The sequence below is a fragment of the Lathyrus oleraceus genome, chromosome 6 (genome assembly GCF_024323335.1).
Source record: "Lathyrus oleraceus cultivar Zhongwan6 chromosome 6, CAAS_Psat_ZW6_1.0, whole genome shotgun sequence".
NCBI classification, from domain to species: domain Eukaryota; kingdom Viridiplantae; phylum Streptophyta; class Magnoliopsida; order Fabales; family Fabaceae; genus Lathyrus; species Lathyrus oleraceus.
In genome coordinates this window covers 9576907-9599351 of record NC_066584.1, presented here as the reverse complement: position 1 = coordinate 9599351, position 22445 = coordinate 9576907, and the positions used below count along the sequence as shown (strand labels likewise).

Genomic DNA, 22445 nt, shown 5'->3' with positions numbered 1-22445 from the left:
TGTGCTTTTTATGAAGATGTAGAACCAGTAAAAGCAGTTGAAGCATTGAAGGATTCAAAGTGGGTGAAACTAATGAATGAGGAACTGAACTCCATCGAAGTCAACAACACTTGGTCACTTGTCGAATTGCCTCAAGGAAAAAAGGAAATCAATGTGAAGTGGGTATACAAAGTGAAGTTGATTACCAAAGCAAAAGTAACTCGACACAAGGCAAGGCTTGTGGCGAAAATATTTCTTCAAAAATAAGAAATCGACTTCGACGAAGTTTTTGCACCTGTTGCTAGGATCAAAACAACTAGGTTGGTTGTTAGTCTAGCAAACATGAACAACTGACACATATGTTAGATGGATGTGAAATATACATTCCTGAGTGGTCCATTTGATGAAGAGGTTTATGTTACACAACTAGTTGGGTTTGTAAAACATGGCGAAGAAAATAAGGTATATAGGCTGCATAAAGCCCTGTATGGACTTAAGCAAGCTCCAAGAGCTTGGAATAAGAAGATAGACAGTTTCCTAAGGGAGAAAGAATTTATAAAGTGCACTAATGAGCATGGAGTATATGTAATAAGAAGAAATAGTGAATTACTTATACTATATCTCTATGTCGATGACCTGTTGATAACAAGAAGTTGCAAGAAGAAGATTGAAGACTTCAAACATGACCTAAGTGAGTAGTTTGAAATGTCAGACTTGGTAAATATCTCATACTTCCTTGGTCTCTAATTTTACAAGAGTAGTAGAGGTTTGATGATGCATTAAACAAGATATGTGGGCGAAATACTCAAGAGATTTGAGATGCAAGATTGTAACTCAAATTTGACTCCAACTGAGCCCAGGTTGCAACTATCGAAAGACACAGATGAATATGATATCGACCTAACATAATACAGAAGACTTATTGGGTCATTGAGATACATTTGTCACACAAGGTTTGATCTAGCATACAATGTAAGTATGGTGAGCAAATTCATGTAGAGGCCAAAGGTATCACACCTGGCAGCGACAAAGAGGATATTAAGGTATCTGAAAGAAACTCTCGACTACGACATTTTATTTGCTGCAATTGATGAAGGAAAATAATGCAAGCTAGTGGGGTACACCGATTCAAGTTGGTGTAGTGATGTTGAGGATAGAAAATCCACAGTTGGCTATATGTTTATGCTAGGTGAAGCACCAGTTGTTTGGAGTTCAAGAAAGGAAACAGTAGTAGCATTGTTATCGTGTGAAACATAGTACATAGTTGCTTCTCTCTATGTATATCAAGCAATATGGATGGTGAATTTAGTCTAATAGATTACAAGGAAGAATCATGGAGAACCCTAGGTAGCACCGATTCAGAAATTATGGAAAGAATCCAAATAAATAGGGCTTGATATTGAACAAACCAAGTCTCATACTCTTCAGAGATAGAATGGTTGAGTCGGTCTGCCTCGGATTTTGAACATTGGAGGAATCTTTGGATTAACCACAAATCCATGAAGCTTATGTGTAATAATCACACCATCCACTTGTTAATTCTAGATCAATTAGTTGTTATCTTGGAGTTTAATCGAAATCTTTGGACCAAACGACTGGAAAGTCATTGAATGATCAAAGGGAGAACTTCTAAACAACGAAGAAGAAGAATTATTAGAGGCATGTGTGGTCTCATCACCGTCCGCCATTAATGAGGCAAAGAAGCTATCAAGGAAGAAGAAGAAGATAAAGATATATTTTTGTGCGGAACTTGAAGAAATTGAAGGTTGATACCATATGAGAGCTCAATTGAATCTCATATTCATTATTGATTAGTTGAATTACAATATTAAAATGACACTCTTAATATAGAGTTTTTCTTTGAATCATAACAACCTACTCTTAAGGTTAGAATCCCCCTCATGCTTGGCCTCCAATTTTCTATAATGCCTAAAATACCCTTGTCATTATTTACTTATTTGATCAAAAAAATTATTCTAAAAAAATAATAAATTAAAAAAAAATAGATAGTTCGTATCAGGTAGGTCTATAAAAAAACGAACTTAACTCTATCGATTTTTTTTGATAAATCCGATATAATTCGTAATTTTCTGAATTTTTAAATAATTCGATAGTTCACATTTGATAGGACAAAAAAATCAAAGTTAACACTATCGAATTTAAAAAAAAACAATTAAAAAGCATAAATTTTTGAAAAATCCCATAAAAATATGAAAAAACTCGTAAATTTTTTTAATAATCTGGTAAAAACTCATATTTTTGAAACAATCGATAATATATTTAAAAAAATATGATAAAAACTCATATGTTTGAAAAATTCAATAGTATATTTAAAAAATATGGTAGTTCAAATCTGATAAAAAATGTGATTTTACACCAGATTTTTTTGAAAAAAACAGTAAGAAACTCATATACTTTTGAAAAATCTAACAAAAACTCAGATCTCCCAAAAATTCGATAAAAACTCGTGAAATTAAAAAAAAAATCTTAAATTTCTCCAATAAACACGATATTTTTTTTGACTTAATTCATCTTTTAGTCCCTTAACTTATTTTATTGTTTCTATTTAGTTCCTTAATTCAAAAACTTAAACTCAAGTCCATTAAAACACTTTCCTTAACCTAACAAGTCCGTTCTGTTAAATTCTATAAGAAAAACGTTAAAAAACGCCTACATGGTATATTGAAAATATTGACATGGCATATTGTTTTTTTTTTACAATTATTAATAAAGTTTATTTAATTTAAATTATGAAAATCATTTCCAATTTTAAAGAATCATTTCTGATATTATTTCTAGATTGACTCAAGCTTCATATTTAGAACCCTAAGTAGGTCATATTTGGAACCTGAGTTTGACGAAGACACGATGTGATGGAGAAGAGGACTGACAAAGGTTATTGAAGTGAGAAGAATCTCATTGAAGACACAATGAATATTAACTTTCATTCTTCATTTTTAGTCATTTAATCAAGGTATAGTTAATATTGTTTACCTTGTTTATCTTGTTTGGATTTTAAAGTTTCAGTTTTTATGGGTTTTTAATGGTTGGATTTGATGTCTATTCTTAAGGTGTGGAGTTATTAGTTCTTAACATGTTCTTAAGGTTTGTAGTTGTATTAAACTGAATGATTTTTTATTTTGCAGACATGAACTAATTTAGGAAAAAAAAATTGTTTGATCTATACATTGTTCATTCATGGAAGTGTTTGATTTTTTTTTACACATTATTAACATTTTGCGGAGGTTTTTAACATCCTAAAATAAAACATCTTTAGTTTAAATAAAATATTTTTCTTTTAATATATATATATATATATATATATATATATATATATATATATATATATATATATATATATATATATATATATATATATATATATATATATATATATATATATATATATATATATATATATATATATATATATATATATATATATATGTTGACTCAGCTTGCCAACATATAATACCAGTATTAATGATTTGGATAGTTGTATGTTTAGAGAGTGTGAGATATTAGATCGAACTCTAGTATGGTCGAAGGGTAGCTTCTTGATTTGACGATCTGACATGATCATTAGTAATGTCGTCGAAGTCTGTTCACATATTGTAGTCGAAATATGATAGAATTGTTAGCATGTCGAATTGGACATGTTTGTTATGTCCGATTGTTTAAGTTAGTTTGTTCTCTAAGTTAGCTTGTGTAATTGATAAGGGTGAGAGATGTTATTTGATATTCTGTAACACTTGTAATCTTATTTCAAAGAGAAGGTAAAGAATAACAGTTTGTTGTGTTCTTCTTACTTCCTTTTTTTTCTTTTTCTTGTGGATTTCTTACCGATCAAGAAATTTAATGTTTTTTTTTTCTAAATTTTTAATGGCAATAACTTTTTATGTAACGGAACAATTCTTAAAGGATTAATATGTAACTTTTTTCTGTTAAGGAACTAAAGTAAAATGTCAAATTAAGTTAACGGATTTTATAACTAATTATACCTATTTTTTTAAAAAATTAAAAATTAAAAAAATACTACGAGTAAGTGTCGGGACAAAATCACCTCAATTACTCTGCTTATTATACACAATGTTTTTGCGGTGTCATGATTTAATTGTTTGTATGGGAAAATGTTTAAAGATCTAAGATAGGATAATATACTGTGTTGGTGTTGAATAATGTGTTGATTTAGGATATCACTTAAAGTAAATATTACGTTATGCTATTATAGCTTTAGTGTTTTAAATGATACGATATTTGTTTTGAAACAAAATTGTGTGTAAGAGTTGGAGAAGGAAGGTGATGTTAATGCAGTCCATACTACCGATATTATCATGTGAGTTCTTATTCTAAATTAATTTTGAGTAATCCACTGTTTTGGTAAATGTCTATCAATTTGAACTCTCAAATTACGAAATAGACTAGATGGTCAGAAAAAACGTCAACAAAAGTTTGGATATTTCATTCCAACTAATTGTTGATGATGCACTCTAAAAAAGAACACTTTGATTGCAGTCAAACAATTTGAGAGAACAATAGTTTACTCCAAAAACAGTCTAAAGATCGAGCAAATATTGACATGCTTGAAACGTAATTCAAACGATGTCGTACCACTTTATAATTGGAACAATGTTACCTCTCCTAAAAGTTCTTCGAGGTCTATGAAGGTTAATGGGTCAAGAGGGATAAGCTTGATTAAGGACTATAAAAAACATAAACAAAACAAAAATCAAATGCATTCTATGATTTTTGAGCAGAGTCCCCAGTGTCTCTAAAGCTTAAGAAAATGATTATCATCCGGAAACATTTGAGACGAACACAATGAAATGCAAATAACTTTGTAATAAAAAACAATCTATTGCAAACAGGTCAAAGAGTGTAAATGAAATATTGCTGGACATCATGAAGAAGAAGAAGAATACAGTGGACGATCCTAACTCTAGAACACAACTGTGTCGAGCATCATTCCCAAAGTCTGAACAATGTTAGAAGACATTAAATTAGAAACGTGCTCTTCAAGATGCTTCTTAGCATCCTGCCTTCCTACATTAGCAATTGCAAGCTTTTCTGGGGGCAGCTCATCTTCCTCTTGCACTGCCTTGTTGTACTTGGTTGCTAAACTTAGCATCTCCTGAATTACCAAAAAAATATAATAAATAAAGATTTTATCTTAGGTACAGAATATGTGATAAATTGACAAATTCAACAAAAATAAAATGTTGAATTATTGTGAAATTTTCATCCAAGAATCTTAACTTACCTGAACAGTCTGTTCATTAGTTTTAGAATGTGAATCAAATCGTCTGAGTGTCAAACCATCGGTCCATTTCTTCTTATGAAGGTTAAGCAGCATCTTCTCCTCAAGCTCGTTCTTCCTGTAATTGATTGCTATTGAGTAATAATGTCGGTTCAAGCCATGGATCAGAGCCTGAAAAGGAGAATAAGAAGTCAAATTCGGTACAGAGAAATAAAACAAAGCAGAGCTATAACTTTGAATAGAATTTCAAGACACACACTTGGATAGATGGTTTGTTCAGATGGCCAAGGTTAGAGGTCGTCTGTCGTGGTTCTTGACCCAGCATCATAGTTTGTGGATTAATCAGCCGGAAAGCATCAATCACCACCTTGCCTTTAACACTCTGAATAGGATCCACCACGACTGCCACTGCCCGTTGATTTAAAGCCTCAAAACTCTGTAACAGATAAAAGTGGCATACATATCATGTGCAACTTTTTAAAAACAGCACCATCCGCATGAGGCGGCATTGGTATGGCTCAAATAAATTTAACTTTTCATTTTATTACATAAAAACTCCTTAGTTTACAGTAAGTTTCAATTACTAGTTGTCTGGGAGCATCAGAATTCTAAAAATCAGGCTAGAATTAAAATATAAAGCTCATGCTACAATCTTAATCTGATTGCAATTATTTGAAATCACAATAGAAAAAATACTCAAGTATTGCACAACTTCATGACTGAAGTAGTATTATTTATCCACAAATTTATATCCCTAACTATCTTATCTAGCTTGTTTGTAGCTCAACAAGCACCGTCCCAAATCTAGGTTCAATCCTACACCAGGACACATTTCCTCTCCTATTCAATGCTTGCACCAATTAATGTACACATATACCAAAAAAGGGCTCCCATCAATCGATGCTGCTTTCGTCTGAAATCATCAACACCGAAGCATAATCTAGGAAATTGACTATATGTTCATCTTAAACAATAAAAATAATAAGTTTTTTGACTTTATCCCCCCCACCCCAACTGCCCGGAGAAGTTCCATACGTATAATCTTTTTTATTTTGCATGTTTAGAAAAAATATATGAGAAGCTACCACAATTAACTGAAGGTTGAAGAAAAGTTGAAAACCTGTTGCGTATTAATGTCCACTCCAGAAAGCCAGCATCCAAATCCAGGATGTGAATGATACCAACCTACAACCATCTCTGGTCTGAAACAGAACGTATAAGTTTCAAACAACTAATGTAAAGTGATCCAGTCCAGATATTATTCATGGCACAAAAGCATTGATCATGGAATAACAAACCATAAGTAAAAACATGGTGATAAAACAATTGCCAATGTCTTCAACTCTTCTACCATCAAGTAGGCTACATGAACCAAATGACATAATAACATCGTATTTATCAAGAATCATGTCTATTGACAAATCAATTGAATCATAATCCCTCTTAATAGTTTGGCCTATATAGTGTTTCTTAATCTCCCTTTATCCTCCATCTGATCTCTAATCTCCTTATAACGGCTTTTACAGATCTTCTTAACACATACCCAAATGACCTAAAGCAAGAAAACCCGCTTATTCCACAAGAGATAGTACCCCAACTTTCTATTCATCCAATGCAATCACCACTAGTCTTATATTGTTTTGCATGTTCACACAGCATTCATAACATTGCAAAAGTTAAATTATTTTTTTGTTAGCTCTTACCACTACATTCAATCTCATACAACATCTCAAGTCTTATTATCATGGGCTAAAAATATTCTAAGCTTGGACGAGAACACCCTTCACTTCATGCATAAATCCTATGATTAAGGTTACATCTCTTTCTACCTTCCCTATCTTTAACTATGTACTCAAACCGTGCCACTTATAATATTGATATGTGCCCAATTTTCATAAAATTCGTGTACTTATTAATACTCCTCCAATCTAACCTACATTCAATATGTAACAATATTATATGATGTGAGCATACAATCATTTTGGTCCCTAAATCTGTGAGGCAGTGTCACTATGGTTCCCGATTGTATCGAAAAACACAAAAAAAAAAAACATTCCTGCCTACGTTTCTATTACTAGTTAGATTAGATTCCAATTTAAAACATGTAAAATTGAAAAAAAAATCCTTCATTGAAAATACCTTCCAGTTTGTTTCAACATATCAAGCATGTTAGTTTGAAAAACATGATCTGAAAAACATGATCAACAGCTTCAACACTAACACCAGTCCCACTCTGAGGCATAGCAAACACATCAACAACGCGAACAGTATACTCATCCACAAACTCCCCCAACATCAAACCCATAACTTCCATAGGAACACCAGCTCTTCCTATATCCAACCAAAAAATTAGGGTTTCGAAAATTAGGGGTATATGAAATTGAATGAATGGATCGAAATGATAAGGGAAGAATTGAAGAAGAATGTATACCGTGTTTGAGCATTTTGAGAAGAGCGAGAGAGGAGATGTAAACTTGCTCCGATGAATCTAGGGTGGGGGAATCCGGTGGTGGATGGCCGCTTAGCTCCACCTGCACCCGCGAACATTCTTTGAAGTCTCTCCATACCTGACATGATTGTTCAAGATTCACAACTGATCCATATTAATTAAACTATTTACAATTTAAGTGCTTAATATTAATGATTTAGCACTCAAATTTTTTGATTCAATTTCGATTTTTTAAAATTAATTTGCAGTTTAATCGGTATTGTTTAGATTTTATTAGATGTCATCATTTAAAATTATGAAGTTTATTTTTTAATTAAAAAAAATACAAATCAACTTAATTTTCACATTATTTTTAGTAGATATAGTTCTTCATATTAACTTAATTTGCTATTTTCACGCAAATTAACTTAACAAAAACATGTAGCCACGTGATATTCACGTCATAACTCTCAGATTTTGGCACGTAATTTTCCACCCAAAACTTCTTTTTTGGTACTTCATCAACCTTTGTTGTTTCTTCTTTAACCGGTTCCTCCTCCAGGATTTGCGATTTTACTTCCTCTTCCCCGTCATCACCCATTTTCTCCTCGCTTCCTTTGTTAGTTTCATCTCCTACGTTGCTCCTTATACTCTCCTTGCTAACCATTGGATGAATCATCAGCGATGGCACCTTCTTCTTCGGCCCTCCTCTACCTCGAGGCATCCTTGAACAAACGAAAAATCAGTTTCTCACAACAATAATCTCTCCAAATTGGTCCCTAATCTGAAGACTAGGACTTTAAACCATCCTGATATACACAATTATCGCTTCCTTGATCTATAAATTTTTGACCAAAAAGAACGCCATAATTCTCCCCCACCATGCCAGAGCAAAGTTACAAAATCCTTCTTATTATTAATTTTTCTATCTGATTTTTCTCTTTGTAAAAAAGAAGAAGTATCTCATTTGTTTTATTTTATAAATTCTAACGTGTGACCATTATCCTCTTTTTTTCTTCTATTTCTTTTTATTCAGAAGGAATTATATCAATATTTTCAATGAAGTCAACCTACATTACTATGCTATCTCCATGTATGCAGCTAACAATATCTATCTATTTTTTCCTTTGAATTAAATTGATTGCATACAATTTTCTTTAGTTTGTTAAAATTTAAAAAATTAAATTAAGTTTTATTTAAAATTAATACTAAAATAAAAAAATAAAGTTGTGACGTGGGTGTAAAATATTTTGTATATTTTTGTAAGAGCAAAAATATATATTAAAACTCAATACACAATATATATTTTGCCAAAAAAATATAAAAAATTGATGATTTCTTAATAGATGATCATGTAAAACTATTTTATTGATCCATATTAATTAAACTATTTACAATTTAAGTGCTAATATTAATGATTTAGCACTCAAATCATTTAATAATATTTGTTTTCGTACATTTTCGATTTTTTAAAATTAATTTGTAGTTTAATTGATAGTGTTTAGATTTGAAAAGATATCATCATTCAAAATTATGAAGTTGATTTTTTAATTCAAAAAAAAATGTACATATAAACTTAATTTTTCATTATTTTTAGTAGATATAGTTCTTCTTATTAATTTAATTAGCTATTTTTACGCAAAAGATAAGGTTGGGTTACTATTTTCACAACAACAGTAGTAGAAACTATATGATTTGTTAAGATTTGATTTTTTTATAATTAAAATTAGATTAGATTAGATTTGATTAAAATTTAAATTTAAATTTCCTTTTGTTTAGGAAGATCTAAACATGCAATATCTATATATTGTGTATGTCTTCTTAGTACTCTATTTTCTTTGAGCTTCTTAACCTGCCATTGAATATTAAGTATCATCATGAAGGCTCTCAATTCTCGTTCAGGTAAAGATTTCATGCCAACCGATGATGAACTTCTTCAAAACTTTCTCTACAACAAAATTAACAATAAACCAATTCCCAATTATCTCAACATTCTCGAACATGATTTGTTCGGAACTGAAAAGACTCCTTTGGATATATGGAACGAGTTCGAAGCTTCCTACTCATATGGCGGAAAAGACCTGTACTTCTTTACTGCCTTAAAGAAGAAGTCGGCTACGAGCACGCGCTTCGTTCGCACTATCGGAAACGGTAATTGGGAAGGTGAAGACACTGGAAAAAGTATATTTGCCAAAGACACAAGCAAGCTTCTGGGAATGAAAAAACGTTTTCGTTTTGAGAAGAGTAACACTCCTCAAGACGGTGGATGGATCTTGCACGAATATAACCTCCACAAATCTTTGATTAACAATCCTTCTCCGGTAAGTATCTTTTTTATGTTACGTTAATTAGTTTTGAGCGAAAGTAATGATTAATTTTTTTTGGTAGGTCAATAATTATGTACTATGCAGATTTAGAAAGAATTTGAAACCAGAATCACAGAATACACCAGCAAAAGCAAGTATAGCTGATCAATCCAATTCTCATTTAAGAAAAATTTCAACAACAAAAAGTTGTTATAGTCAAACAAAAAGTTGTTATGGTCAAGAGAGTAAAGGAAAGACTGTGATGCTTCCTAAACAACAAGAACCTATCATTCCTAAACAAGAAGAACCTATCATTCCTAAACAAGAAGAATCACCTGCAGTTATATCAGTAAGTTACCGTAATATATTAGTAATATTGTTGTATTGCTTCAATAATTATTAATTGTTTTTGTTTTTGTTTTTTTAGGGGAATTAATCTTTACAAATTTTAAATATTTTTTTTGGCTGATTTTTTGGATTGTTTGTTACTTAGGGCAATAATGTTTTGGTGAAAAAATATATTATTTATGAAAAAGCACCAATTCAACCGAATGATGGTGGAAACAAGAGGAAATATGAGGATGATATAGAGTTTGTATACAAAGGAGTAAAAAGAAAATGCATCAGAAGTACTTGGCTTGAAGAGAAAAGATATCTTGCACTAAAGACTGTCTTTGAATATGTAAGTATTATATTATATAGCATTGTGAACACAAATTTTGTTGATAGAGTAATCTAATTTTATATTGATAATTTAATTTCTTATTATTGTGTTCTTTTATTATCGTTTCTCAGGAGTACAATAAGCTATTTTTTGGAGAAAATATTGACCAAAATTCAAAAAATGGAGTTGATAGTAGAAATTACAAAACTGAGGTGGTTGAATGTAGCAATAACAAAACTGAAGTGGGTGAATGTAGCAATCAAAAAGAGTGCAACTTTAACAAAGAAGATGACAGTGATATCATCATGAACAACGAAGAAGAAGAAGATGAGATGTCTTGGCCTGAATTTTTCGCAAAGCAACTGCTGGAAATTAATGGAGGAGAAGGGTTTATAAAAGAGAAGGATGTTCAAATGATTGACAATAGTTTTCTTAAAGACTTTTTTCTGGGAAATAACATTATGTAAAGTAAATATTTCTAGAATTAAAGGAATTATTATCAACATAATATTTTGTTCCAATTACAATTTTTTGTTCTTTGCTTCTAGCAGTTAGTTTTATTTATTACTTTTTTAATTGTTATTCTTATTTTTATCACACAAAATAAAAAATATTAGAAATTCAGAAATCACTTGTACTTAAAAAAACCAGGTTTAATCTCTCTCATTTGATGTTACATGTTTTAGTATGAGTCTCTTTTAATCATCTTTGTCTAACATTTTTGCATTGCATATAGTTCCAAAAACCAATGTTTATAGATACAAGATGGGTTGCGTTAAACTTAGATCTTCAATTTTGAATGTTATATCCTTCTAAATTTTTCAATTGGTTTGTTTTGAAAATTTTACTGATAGAGTAGATTTTATTTCCCATGGATCTCCCTGATATAAAAGGAAGACAATCCATTTTGTGTTTTGGAAGAAATTATGGAATAGCATTACAGAAGTGGTGGTTCTTCCACTACAACAAAAATGAGTTTACGCTACAGCTGAAAAGCGCGGCTAAAAGTAAAAAACCGTAGCTTAAGTCTTTAGTCCACGGTTATTTAGATGTGGAATATGTCGCCGTTGCCTTTTCATATATGCTACGGTTTTTTCACTACCACCCTCGAACGGGAAAAGCATCGCCTAAAATTATTAATAGGCCGCGGTTTTAAAACTAATTTTAGACCGCGGTTTTGATTAGACTGCACCTTTGTAACCGTTGCTTATATCAAAATGACCATGTTTATTTGAACAATTATAGTCCACGGTTATTATTTAGGCTACTCTTCTAAACCGTTGCCTAATATGTTTGCCACATCTTTTTAAATTCGGTTGCGCCATTTTTTAATGTTTATTTAACTATGGATAATATAAAATTTATTATAAAGGATACTATAATATTAAAGTAATGATAATATTTAGTTTTGTTATTTACTTCAAAGGATTCCACTGCAAACAGTAGTGTATATCATCATAAACTTTATTTATAATTAAATATACATAAATAAACAATCTCTCGAACAATATCCCTAGTATTCTCTTTCATAAAATCCTAACAAAATCTTTTTGCCTAAGATTCCTTGTAACAAATATTCATGTACCAGCTTTTAATCTTTGTTTTGCATGTTGAGAAAAGCATAAGAAACTTTTTGAAAAAGATGTTTCTCTTCATCTAAAGTTTCTTTTCTCTCAAATTTTCAATAGCTGAACCTTTACATTTATCTATATCCTCCTTTGTCGTCATAGAATTTTGATTACTCTTGCTGCAAAATGGAAACAAAAGAATATGCATTACAAACTGAATGCTTGCTCATTCTCTTCATCTAACTACAAATACATGCAACATGCTGGAGTTAAACATGCCCCATCCCCTTCCCAAGCTACAAGTTACTAATGAATCAAAGCTACATGCTTACATTACACTACAACAAAAACTGACACAACAACACTGAACACACAAAATCAAGGTCTCACCTGAATATATAAGAGAATAATTAATGATAAAACCAACATCTACAAAATAATATATACTATCTTAAAAATAATAAACAACATAATCTATAAAAATTAAAATAATATTAGGTATTTCAATTAATCTATTAAAAAATCACTTATGTTTCATAATGGTTTATATGTTCATTATTGATAAAAGGTGTATATTTTGTTTTTAATTCAATTCTTTAGTATGACTTTAACCATGTTGTTCAATAGTGAGATATTAGTGCTTCTGTTTGAGTTTTCTTGTTAGACATTGGTGGTTTGTCATTCAAATGACATCTTATTATTTGCTTAGGATTATAAAACTAATTCTCATAACCTTTCTAAATTAATCAAAAGTAATACAAATAAATGAATGCACAAAGTACTACGGAATATTTCCAAGTATCCATACATTAATACGAAGTAAAATAAGAGAAAAACAAAGATATGTTATTCTAAAAACACAATGCCTCACAAATGCATTAAGAATATTACAGATTACTTATGAAAACTAGTCACTATAAAAGCAAATATTTAAATATAGAAACTATAAGAAGTGAAAATCAAAATGGGCCAGTCAAGGGAAAGAGAAGAATAATTTACATTATCGTATCATTTCCTTAAGAAACATTCTACCCAGTGAACTGCACAAGGCTTAGGAAAAAATATGTTTTTTTTCTAAGCTACATTATCATGTTAATTAAGAAACTAGATAAAATTATTTAAAATAACAAGGAAATATCTTACATTTCCAAGTCACTGCCAAGTGTGTCATCTCAAGTGTGTCCTCTACTGGATGTTTCCATTCATCAATTCTATTAGATAGGAAGCAAAAGTGAATCACAATAATACTATTTATAAAACTTAGTGACAACAAGATTAATATAAATGAGAAAAAGAGTGTGTATGTAAGAGAGATAGAGATTGCATCAATCCATAATGGCAGTCAAACAAAAGTTTCTTTGAAAACTTGTTTAAAGCTTGAAACATTGATACTATAGCTTTTGGATTCCATCTTTTTTCCTTCTTTTCTGCACTGAGTGTATGAAGGGCATACAAATAAAATAAACTCATGTGTTGATAGCCAAAAATAAAGAGAACCATGACCTAAAACCCATTTTCAACTTATTGTGTTTATTTTATAAATAAATCTCAATCTAACAAAGGTAAAGTCTTAAATTGTACAAGATATTGACACGCAAAAGATAAAATATCCAATCCCATTAAAAATATATCAATTTAAAATCTTTATGTGCTAACAATTTTTCTAACTCAATGACGTGCGGATTAGAATACATAACTATACTCAATGTTTTAACTCTCATGTCATAACTATGCATAATTTCCCAATTCAATCATGTGAGGGTTAGATCCAATTGTTATTTTTATGAGTTAAGACATCAACCCATTTCATTACAGAAACACTACAAGTCATTAATGAAAATTTGCTCTTCCAATTTTTTCTAAACTAAGCCACATAATATTTAGCAAGGAACAATGATATCTTTATCATCCAGAACATGTTTTATTCATAATTTGGTTCAACTAATTTTACAAACACCTTACCCTCATTCTTGAAGAAACCTCCCACAAACAAACAAGTATTTTTCTTGAACAACTATACCAATCAATGAGTTACTGATTATGAAAGTTTAAAGCCACCACACATTAATACTTCAACAGTAATTTGGGTTTCATGGTTCAAATAAAATCAAAAACCCCAAATGAGAAAGCCAAATCTAAAACCCCAAATCAGATAATATAACATACAACAAATTGGAGAAATCCAAATCTAAAACCCCAAATTAGAAAATCAAACAGACAATAAATTGCAATGGAGAAGAAAACAAATAAATATACAATCATCCACTTACCTTTTATGGGTTTCAAGTTATGAAGAAACCTAGAACAATTGAGAAGGAGGGTTGAATCAATTAAAGAGAAGAATGTATGTTGAACAAGAAGAGAAGGTTGCATACGAACGCATCATATGAATGAGGTGAAGAATCCAAGCACGGACAAGGAAAAACGGAGATGCGAGTGACGGCGCAGTGCAATAGAAATTTCTCGAAAACTACCATTCCAGGTAGAAATTTGGTTTTTTTTATTTTACTTATATCCCGTGAAAAATTCTTTTCCTAACTAATATTTTATTTATTTAATTTAAAAAATAATAATTTATCTAATCCACGTCATTATATTGTATAGGTATGACATTTTATTTGTATATCATTACGATAAAAAACGTCCCCTATATACAAAAGGGGACGGTTATATTACACCCACGATTCTAAAACGTAGCTTAAAATCAATAGGAGGTGGATTTTCAAACAAATTTAAAAATTTGACAACGTATAAAAAACCGTTGCGTGTTACCTTTTTAGCTACGGTTCTTAATGCATTGTCTAATATTTTGTTGCCTAAAGTTAAAAATGTTGTAGTGTTCCTGTGGAAATAAGTGAAGTTTGAGCCTTAGAAGTTGATATTGAATGTTCTGGAGGAGCATCCTAGAGAAATTTGATCTAGGTGTTTTCTCTCGCTCTCCTTGCTCAATGCGTCATGCATCCGAGAGAAGTTTGTTCTCCGCGTTTTCTCGCGATGTCCTTGCTCCATGCATCACACATCCTAGAGAAGTTTGTTCTTGGAGTTTTTTTGTGTTGATCTTCTCTCTTTCAGTGTCATATTTTCTAATTATGTTGTATTTGTTGCTTTGTAATTCATTGTGTCGAAGCAGGTTGTTCGACAGAGACAAGGAAGTTGTCGAAATACCTCAAATTAGATTAGTTGTTGAAATATTGACTTAACTTATTTGTTTTGTTTAGGTGAGTTTGTTAAGTTAGTTAGGGTTTGTTTGGTATGCAAGCAAACTCAATCTATAAATAGGGAGGTACTCATTGTTGATTGTAACAAGTAACACAATTGTGTGAATAAAACTTCAGTTAGAAATGCAGAGAGACACTCTGCATAATTCCTTCTTCTTCTTCCTTTGCTCGAAAACGCTAATTTTCTTTTCTTTCCCAATTCAATTTTTGTTTCTTTTCATTATCAATTGTGCAGTGAAATCTTGCAACCAAAATGTGGCTGATTTATTCGAGTGAAGAACAAAAGGAGTAATCAATCATAAAGATTGATTCTTGTTCATCAAGATTTGGTTCGAAATTCATCAAGTTTTGGTGAAGTTCTTGAGCGGAAATTGGTGAATTTCTAATATTTGGTATCTAGAGCACTGACTGAGCGATTCGTGGGAAGCAAAACACAATGGTGTTGAATCATCCAAATGGACATTTTTCAACAAGTCTCCCAGTTCTTAAGAGTCGGAATTATGAGAATTGGTGTAAACAGATGAAGGTTGTTTTATGCTGTCAAGATCTTTGGGATCTTGTGAAGAAGGGAGTGACGTCACTCGAAGAAAACACAACGGATGGAGAAAGGACTACACACAAAAAGTAAAAAAGAAAGATTATAAAGGTCTATTTATAATTCATCAATGTGTTGATTATGATAATTTTGAAAAACTGATTGATGTCGATTCAGTGAAAGAAGCATGGGAAAATCTGGAAAAATGTTTGGAGGCGCAGAGAAGGTGAAAGAGACGAGGTTACAAACTCACAAAAGAACGTATGAATTGCTTCAGATGGAAGAAAGTGAAAGCATAACTGATTTTTTCACTAGGGTTACGAAATTGGTGAATCAAATCAAGGTATATGGTGAAGCATTGACATTAAGATCAGTTGTTGCAAAGATCTATAGGTCATTGGCTCCAAAGTTCAACCATGTGGTAATAGCCATAGAAGAGTCGAAAGATTTGTCAACATTGACAAAGGAAGAGCTTCAAGGGACACTTGAATCTCATGAAAAGGAATGGTTGAAAGAGCTGCAGGAAACTCGAAGAGTGATGTGGCTTTGCAGTCAAAATCAGCAAGAGAAAATAAAAGTAAAGAGAAGTGGCTCGACAACAAAGATAAAGGAGGCTACAACAATTCGACAAATCGAAATCAACAAAAATGAGGTTGGTCGAATCAAAGAAATTCCCCGTACTAAAGCAACCAAAGAGGTGGTGATGCATGTAGAGGAAGAGATGGTGGTCAAAAACCTGACAAAAGTCACATTCAGTGTTTCAATTCTTAGAAGTATGGTCACTACTGAAGTGATTGTCCTGAAAAATACAAGAATTAGAAAACTGATGCAAAGTCTACAAAGCATGAAGAAGAAAAACAGATGTTGTTGATGGTCATAACAAGAGATGAAGAAAGGTTCCAGGACCAATGGTACTTGGACTCATGATGCTCATCACACATGACTGGTAGGAAAGATTGGTTTATCAACATGAAACCCTCAATGAAGAATATGGTAAAATTTGAAAATGACAATTCTCTAGCAGCTAAAGGTATTGGTGATATTCTGATTATGAGGAAAGATGGAAAGAGGTGAGTAATTTCCAATGTACTGTACATACCAGACATGAAAAGCAATTTTCTCAGCATATGGTAATTGGTCGGAAAGAGCAACAAAGTATCGATCGAAGATAAGATTATGAGAGTTCTCGATTTAGGTGGAAGGTTAATCTTGAAGGAACCTATGTCTCAGAATAGAACCACCATGAATATGGTGAGAAGTATGTTAAAAGGAAAGCATTTATCCAAAGAATTATGAGGAGAAGTTGTGTCAACAACAATATATATTTTGAACAGATGTCCGATGAAAAGGCTAGAAGGGATCACGTCAGAGGAATGTTGGTCTGGTGTCAAGCTTAGCTTGAGTCTGAAATTCTAGTTAACAGACTTTCAATGTCACGCTGGATGTTATGACATCCAATTTTGCGCAGACAAGAATGATGCAGAACTTAAATGTAAAGTGCAGTAAATAACACAAAGAATTGTTTACCCAATTCGATGACAAACACACCTACGTCTGGGGGCTACCAAGCCAGGGAGAAAATCCACTATTAGCAGTATTAATTCAGGCCTTAAACCAACTGTTTAATCCTATCACTTAATACCCACCCAATGCAATTTCAATCTAAAACTAAGATCAGAGTTCATACTCACTCCCCCTCAATCACCACAGTGATTACAACCTTTAATTAGTTTAAAGTTAATGGCGAAGTGACACTTCAAACAACTCTTGATTGTGCTTAACAACTTTAATCAAGAAACACAGCACTCACGCTTAAAAGCTTAGAGTGACACAACAATTACAACTCAATAAACACCCTAGTACAATGCAATCATCTAGGTGATAATTGCTTGGCTCACAAGTAAAACCTAATACACGGCACAAATAAAAATACAGTAGTGAAGTATGTTGGTACAATAAATGCTTCACGCTTCAAAACCCCTGAGTTGCTGAAAGTAGGATTGCCATCCTTTTATATTGCAGCACTTGGGCCTTGTACTTGTATTTCCTAAAATTAAGGTTAAGCAAGTTAACCTAATTTCCACATATTAGGGTGCTACCAAATAGGCTATATGTTAGGCCTCTTAATTGTAGCTCAGTTGTTAGTTTCCGGGATTTTAGCTCAGCTGTTAGATTCCTGAAAAATAGCCTGAGAAAAATACTGAAACAGAAAAACTAATTAGCCTACACTTTAGCATATGCTGTCAGGAATGAATGTCATAACATTCAGTTTGACGTCCAGAGCATAGGCCATATGCTAGGTCTGTTACTCTCCTGAAAAACAGACTGAAATAAATACTGAACTGTAGCAGAAAAACCTTTGTTCTTCTTGTTTTTTGTCACCTGTGTCCATGAAGAGGTTCCTTGATTAGCCAGTGTGGTGGGAATCTCTTCCTCTATATGTTGACTGCTAACTGTTGTCGTCACTTCCCGCAATTGCTTGACTATCCTAGGTTTCTCCTTGTTACATTGGTGCCCTATTTTTTGGCAGGTGTCACAAAACTTTGGCGTCCGTTCCAATTCAACTGGTTGAGTGATATTCATTCCTTCATTATCCTTAATTATTATGCTATCCTTTTGTTTATGAGATATGTCAATCTCCACAAAGATACACACATATGAAACTCGCAGCTTGTTCATCGTACATTCATCTGTGAATAGAGGTTTTCCTAGTGCACTTCCTATCTTGCCTAAACTTTTTGCTCCCCAAAGATGCAAGGGAAGTTGAGGTAGTTTAACCCATACTGGAAGGATGAGAATCATGTCCCTCTTGAAATTGAAATCATAACTCCGATCTTTGAGTACCATTGGCATATTCTTTATAGAGTATAGCCCTCTCGTGAGAACCATTTCCTTGTCTTCACTAGTTCGAATTTTCAGGAGGAAATAACGCTCTTCATGATAAAACATCTCTAGAAGTTGCACAAAATTCCAATACCTAATCATGTATTGCTTCACTGAATACATGCTGAGGTCCTTTCCTGTGACATACATGATTAGAGTATCCTCCAAGAAGATTACCTCAAAATCCACATAATATGCTTCAATTTCCACCTCAATTTTACCTTCCACGATTTTGTGGGATCAAATTCTATCTCCATACCATTCGAACGTACTCGATTGCCACTTATTACATCCACCCAAAGCTTCTTTTTTGGTATTTCATCAACCTTTGTTGTTTCTTCTTTAGCTGGTTCCTCCTCCAGGGTTTGCGATTTTACTTCCTCTTCCCCATCATCATCAATTTTCTCCTCGCTTCCTTTGCTAGTTTCATCTCCTACGTTGCTCCTTATACTCTCCTTGTTAACCATTGGATGAATCATCAACAATGACACCTTCTTCTTCGGTCGTCCTCTACCTCGAGGCATCCTTGAACCAACACGAAAAATCAATTTCTCACATCAATAATATCTCTAAATTGGTCCCTAATATGAAGACTAGGACTTTAAACCATCCTGATATACACGATTATCGCTTCCTTGATCTATAAATTTTTGACCTAGGGAATACCATAATTCTCCCCCACCACGCCAAAAATCACCAGAGCAAAATTACAAAATCCTTCTTATTATTAATTTTTCAATCTGATTTTTCTCTTTGTAAAAAAGAAGAAGTATCTCATTTGTTTTATTTTATAAATTCTAACGTGTGACCATTAACCACTTTTTTTCCTTCTATTTCTTTTTATTCAAAAGGAATTATATCAATATTTTCAATGAAGTCAGCGTTACATTATTATGTTATCTCCATGTAGGCAGCTAACGATATCTACCTTTTTTTTTCCTTTGAATTAAATTGATTGCATACAATTTTCTTTAGTTTGTTAAAATTTAAAAATTAAATTAAAGTATATTTAAAATTAATACTAAAACAAAAAAAATAAAGTTGTAACGTGGGTGTAAAATATTTTGTATACTATTTTAAAAACTAAAATATATACTAAAACTCAATACACAATATATATTTTGTTCAATAATAAAATCAGTGAGATTAATAAAATGAGTTAAATAATATAAAAACTTGATGATTTCTTAATAGATGATCCTCTAAAACTATTTTATTGATCCATATTAATTAAACTATTTACAATTTGAGTGCTAATATTAATGATTTAGCACTCAAATCATTTGATAATATTTGTTTTTGTTCAATTTCGATTTTTTAAAATCAATTTGTAGTTTAATTGGTATTGTTTAGATTTGAATAGATGTCATCATTTAAAATTATGAAGTTGATTTTTTAATTCAAAATAAAAAGAAAAATGTACATATCAACTTAATTTTTCATTATTTTTAATAGATATAGTCCTTCCTATTAACTTAATATCTATTTTCACGCAAAAGATAAGGTTGGGTTACTATTTTCACAACAACAATAGTAGAAACTATATGATTTGTTAAGATTTGATTTTTTTATAATTAAATTAAATTAAATTTAAAATTAAAATTAGATTTGATTAGATTAGATTAGATTTGATTGAAATTTAAATTTAAATTTCCTTTTGTTTAGGAAGATCTAAACATGCAAAATATCTATATATTGTGTATGTCTTGTGAGTACTCTATTTTCTTTGATCTTCTTAACCTGCCATTGAATATTAAGTATCATCATGAAGGCTCTCAATTCTCGTTCTGGTAAAGATTTCATGCCAACCGATGATGAACTTCTTCAAAACTTTCTCTACAACAAAATTAACAATAAACCAATTCCCAATTATCTCAACATTCTCGAACATGATTTGTTCGGAACTGAAAAGACTCCTTTGGATATATGGAACGAGTTCGAAGCTTCCTACTCATATGGCGGAAAAGACCTGTACTTCTTTACTGCCTTAAAGAAGAAGTCGGCTACGAGCACGCGCTCCGTTCGCACTATCGGAAACGGTAATTGGGAAGGTGAAGACACCGGAAAAAGTATATTTGCCAAAGACACACACAAACTTCTGGGAATGAAAAAACGTTTTCGTTTTGAGAAGAGTAACACTCCTCAAGACGGTGGATGGATCTTGCACCAATATAACCTCCATAAATCTTTGATTAACAATCCTTCTCCGGTAAGTATCTTTTGTATGTTACGTTAGTTAGTTTTGAGCGAAAGTAATGATTAATTTTTTTGGCAGGTCAATAATTATGTACTATGCAGATTTAGAAAGAATTTGAAACCAGAATCACAGAATACACCAGCAAAAGCAAGTATAGCTGATGAATCCAATTCTCATTTAAGAAAAATTTCAACAACAAAAAGTTGTTATAGTCAAACAAAAAGTTGTTATGGTCAAGAGAGTAAAGGAAAGACTGTGATGCTTCCTAAACAACAAGAACCTATCATTCCTAAACAAGAAGAACCTATCATTCCTAAACAAGAAGAATCACCTGCAGTTATATCAGTAAGTTACCGTAATATATTAGTAATATTGTTGTATTGCTTCAATAATTATTAATTGTTTTTGTTTTTGTTTTTTTAGGGGAATTAATCTTTACAAATTTTAAATATTTTTTTTGGCTGATTTTTTGGATTGTTTGTTACTTAGGGCAATAATGTTTTGGTGAAAAAATATATTATTTATGAAAAAGCACCAATTCAACCGAATGATGGTGGAAACAAGAGGAAATATGAGGATGATATAGAGTTTGTATACAAAGGAGTAAAAAGAAAATGCATCAGAAGTACTTGGCTTGAAGAGAAAAGATATCTTGCACTAAAGACTGTCTTTGAATATGTAAGTATTATATTATATAGCATTGTGAACACAAATTTTGTTGATAGAGTAATCTAATTTTATATTGATAATTTAATTTCTTATTATTGTGTTCTTTTATTATCGTTTCTCAGGAGTACAATAAGCTATTTTTTGGAGAAAATATTGACCAAAATTCAAAAAATGGAGTTGATAGTAGAAATTACAAAACTGAGGTGGTTGAATGTAGCAATAACAAAACTGAAGTGGGTGAATGTAGCAATCAAAAAGAGTGCAACTTTAACAAAGAAGATGACAGTGATATCATCATGAACAACGAAGAAGAAGAAGATGAGATGTCTTGGCCTGAATTTTTCGCAAAGCAACTGCTGGAAATTAATGGAGGAGAAGGGTTTATAAAAGAGAAGGATGTTCAAATGATTGACAATAGTTTTCTTAAAGACTTTTTTCTGGGAAATAACATTATGTAAAGTAAATATTTCTAGAATTAAAGGAATTATTATCAACATAATATTTTGTTCCAATTACAATTTTTTGTTCTTTGCTTCTAGCAGTTAGTTTTATTTATTACTTTTTTAATTGTTATTCTTATTTTTATCACACAAAATAAAAAATATTAGAAATTCAGAAATCACTTGTACTTAAAAAAACCAGGTTTAATCTCTCTCATTTGATGTTACATGTTTTAGTATGAGTCTCTTTTAATCATCTTTGTCTAACATTTTTGCATTGCATATAGTTCCAAAAACCAAT

At 31.6% G+C, this 22445-nt stretch overlaps 6 protein-coding genes across 7 annotated transcripts in view; 2 read left to right on the top strand and 4 right to left on the bottom strand.

Moving 5' to 3' along the window:
* Positions 1-7834, bottom strand: part of LOC127094860 (26S proteasome non-ATPase regulatory subunit 14 homolog) — a 62460-nt gene extending 54626 nt beyond the window's left edge. The window contains exons 1-2 of the mRNA XM_051033635.1: positions 7668-7834; positions 7469-7567 (exon numbers count right to left, since the gene is read on the bottom strand). Of these exons, the coding sequence (XP_050889592.1) occupies positions 7469-7567; positions 7668-7680 (112 nt within the window). The 5' untranslated portion in view covers positions 7681-7834. The remainder of the gene's footprint in view (positions 1-7468; positions 7568-7667) is intronic.
* Positions 1-22445, bottom strand: part of LOC127094858 (26S proteasome non-ATPase regulatory subunit 14 homolog) — a 99079-nt gene that overhangs the window by 54734 nt on the left and 21900 nt on the right. The window contains exon 7 of one of the 2 annotated variants that reach the window (XM_051033633.1): positions 4694-4898. The exons of the other annotated variant lie outside the window; for it this stretch is intronic. The gene's annotated coding sequence lies outside the window, so the exon portion shown is untranslated. Of the gene's footprint in view, positions 1-4693; positions 4899-22445 lie in introns of those variants that run through there. 2 annotated transcript variants of the gene reach the window in all.
* LOC127094861 (26S proteasome non-ATPase regulatory subunit 14 homolog) lies at positions 4802-7524 on the bottom strand. Its single transcript, XM_051033636.1, has 5 exons — positions 7376-7524; positions 6357-6438; positions 5496-5672; positions 5240-5407; positions 4802-5110 (listed from the first exon to the last, which is right to left on the bottom strand). Exons 1-5 carry the CDS (start codon positions 7402-7404, stop codon positions 4919-4921), a joined length of 648 nt encoding a protein of 215 aa, XP_050889593.1. The 5' UTR covers positions 7405-7524; the 3' UTR covers positions 4802-4918.
* On the top strand, positions 9542-11101 carry LOC127093644 (NAC domain-containing protein 55). Its single transcript, XM_051032583.1, has 4 exons — positions 9542-9985; positions 10053-10319; positions 10464-10652; positions 10766-11101. The coding sequence occupies exons 1-4, from the start codon at positions 9542-9544 to the stop codon at positions 11099-11101; spliced, it is 1236 nt and encodes a 411-aa protein (XP_050888540.1).
* LOC127093643 (uncharacterized) lies at positions 12291-19362 on the bottom strand. The gene is made up of 4 exons (XM_051032582.1): positions 19016-19362; positions 18294-18932; positions 16692-16754; positions 12291-12381 (listed from the first exon to the last, which is right to left on the bottom strand). The coding sequence occupies exons 1-4, from the start codon at positions 19360-19362 to the stop codon at positions 12291-12293; spliced, it is 1140 nt and encodes a 379-aa protein (XP_050888539.1).
* LOC127093642 (NAC domain-containing protein 83) lies at positions 20517-21467 on the top strand. The gene is made up of 3 exons (XM_051032580.1): positions 20517-21047; positions 21114-21380; positions 21459-21467. The coding sequence occupies exons 1-3, from the start codon at positions 20604-20606 to the stop codon at positions 21465-21467; spliced, it is 720 nt and encodes a 239-aa protein (XP_050888537.1). The 5' UTR covers positions 20517-20603.

Excerpts from the sequence above, each read along its gene's own strand:
- LOC127093642 (XM_051032580.1), top strand. The coding sequence starts at position 20,604 with ATGAAGGCTCTCAATTCTCGTTCTGGTAAAGATTTCATGCCAACCGAT. Across the intron at positions 21,048-21,113 it reads TGATTAACAATCCTTCTCCG|GTCAATAATTATGTACTATG; the intron begins GTAAGTATCTTT and ends TTTTTTTGGCAG.
- LOC127094861 (XM_051033636.1), bottom strand. The coding sequence starts at position 7,404 with ATGCTTGATATGTTGAAACAAACTGGAAG. Across the intron at positions 6,439-7,375 it reads ATGTTGAAACAAACTGGAAG|ACCAGAGATGGTTGTAGGTT; the intron begins GTATTTTCAATG and ends GTTCTGTTTCAG. Across the intron at positions 5,408-5,495 it reads TGAACAAACCATCTATCCAA|GCTCTGATCCATGGCTTGAA; the intron begins GTGTGTGTCTTG and ends TCTCCTTTTCAG.
- LOC127093644 (XM_051032583.1), top strand. The coding sequence starts at position 9,542 with ATGAAGGCTCTCAATTCTCGTTCAGGTAAAGATTTCATGCCAACCGAT. Across the intron at positions 10,320-10,463 it reads AATCACCTGCAGTTATATCA|GGCAATAATGTTTTGGTGAA; the intron begins GTAAGTTACCGT and ends TTTGTTACTTAG. Across the intron at positions 10,653-10,765 it reads TAAAGACTGTCTTTGAATAT|GAGTACAATAAGCTATTTTT; the intron begins GTAAGTATTATA and ends ATCGTTTCTCAG.
- LOC127093643 (XM_051032582.1), bottom strand. The coding sequence starts at position 19,362 with ATGCCTCGAGGTAGAGGACGACCGAAGAAGAAGGTGTCATTGTTGATG. Across the intron at positions 16,755-18,293 it reads GGTTTTTCTGCTACAGTTCA|GACAATCACTTCAGTAGTGA; the intron begins GTATTTATTTCA and ends TGTATTTTTCAG. Across the intron at positions 12,382-16,691 it reads CTGAATGTGACTTTTGTCAG|CAAGAGTAATCAAAATTCTA; the intron begins GTTTTTGACCAC and ends TCCATTTTGCAG.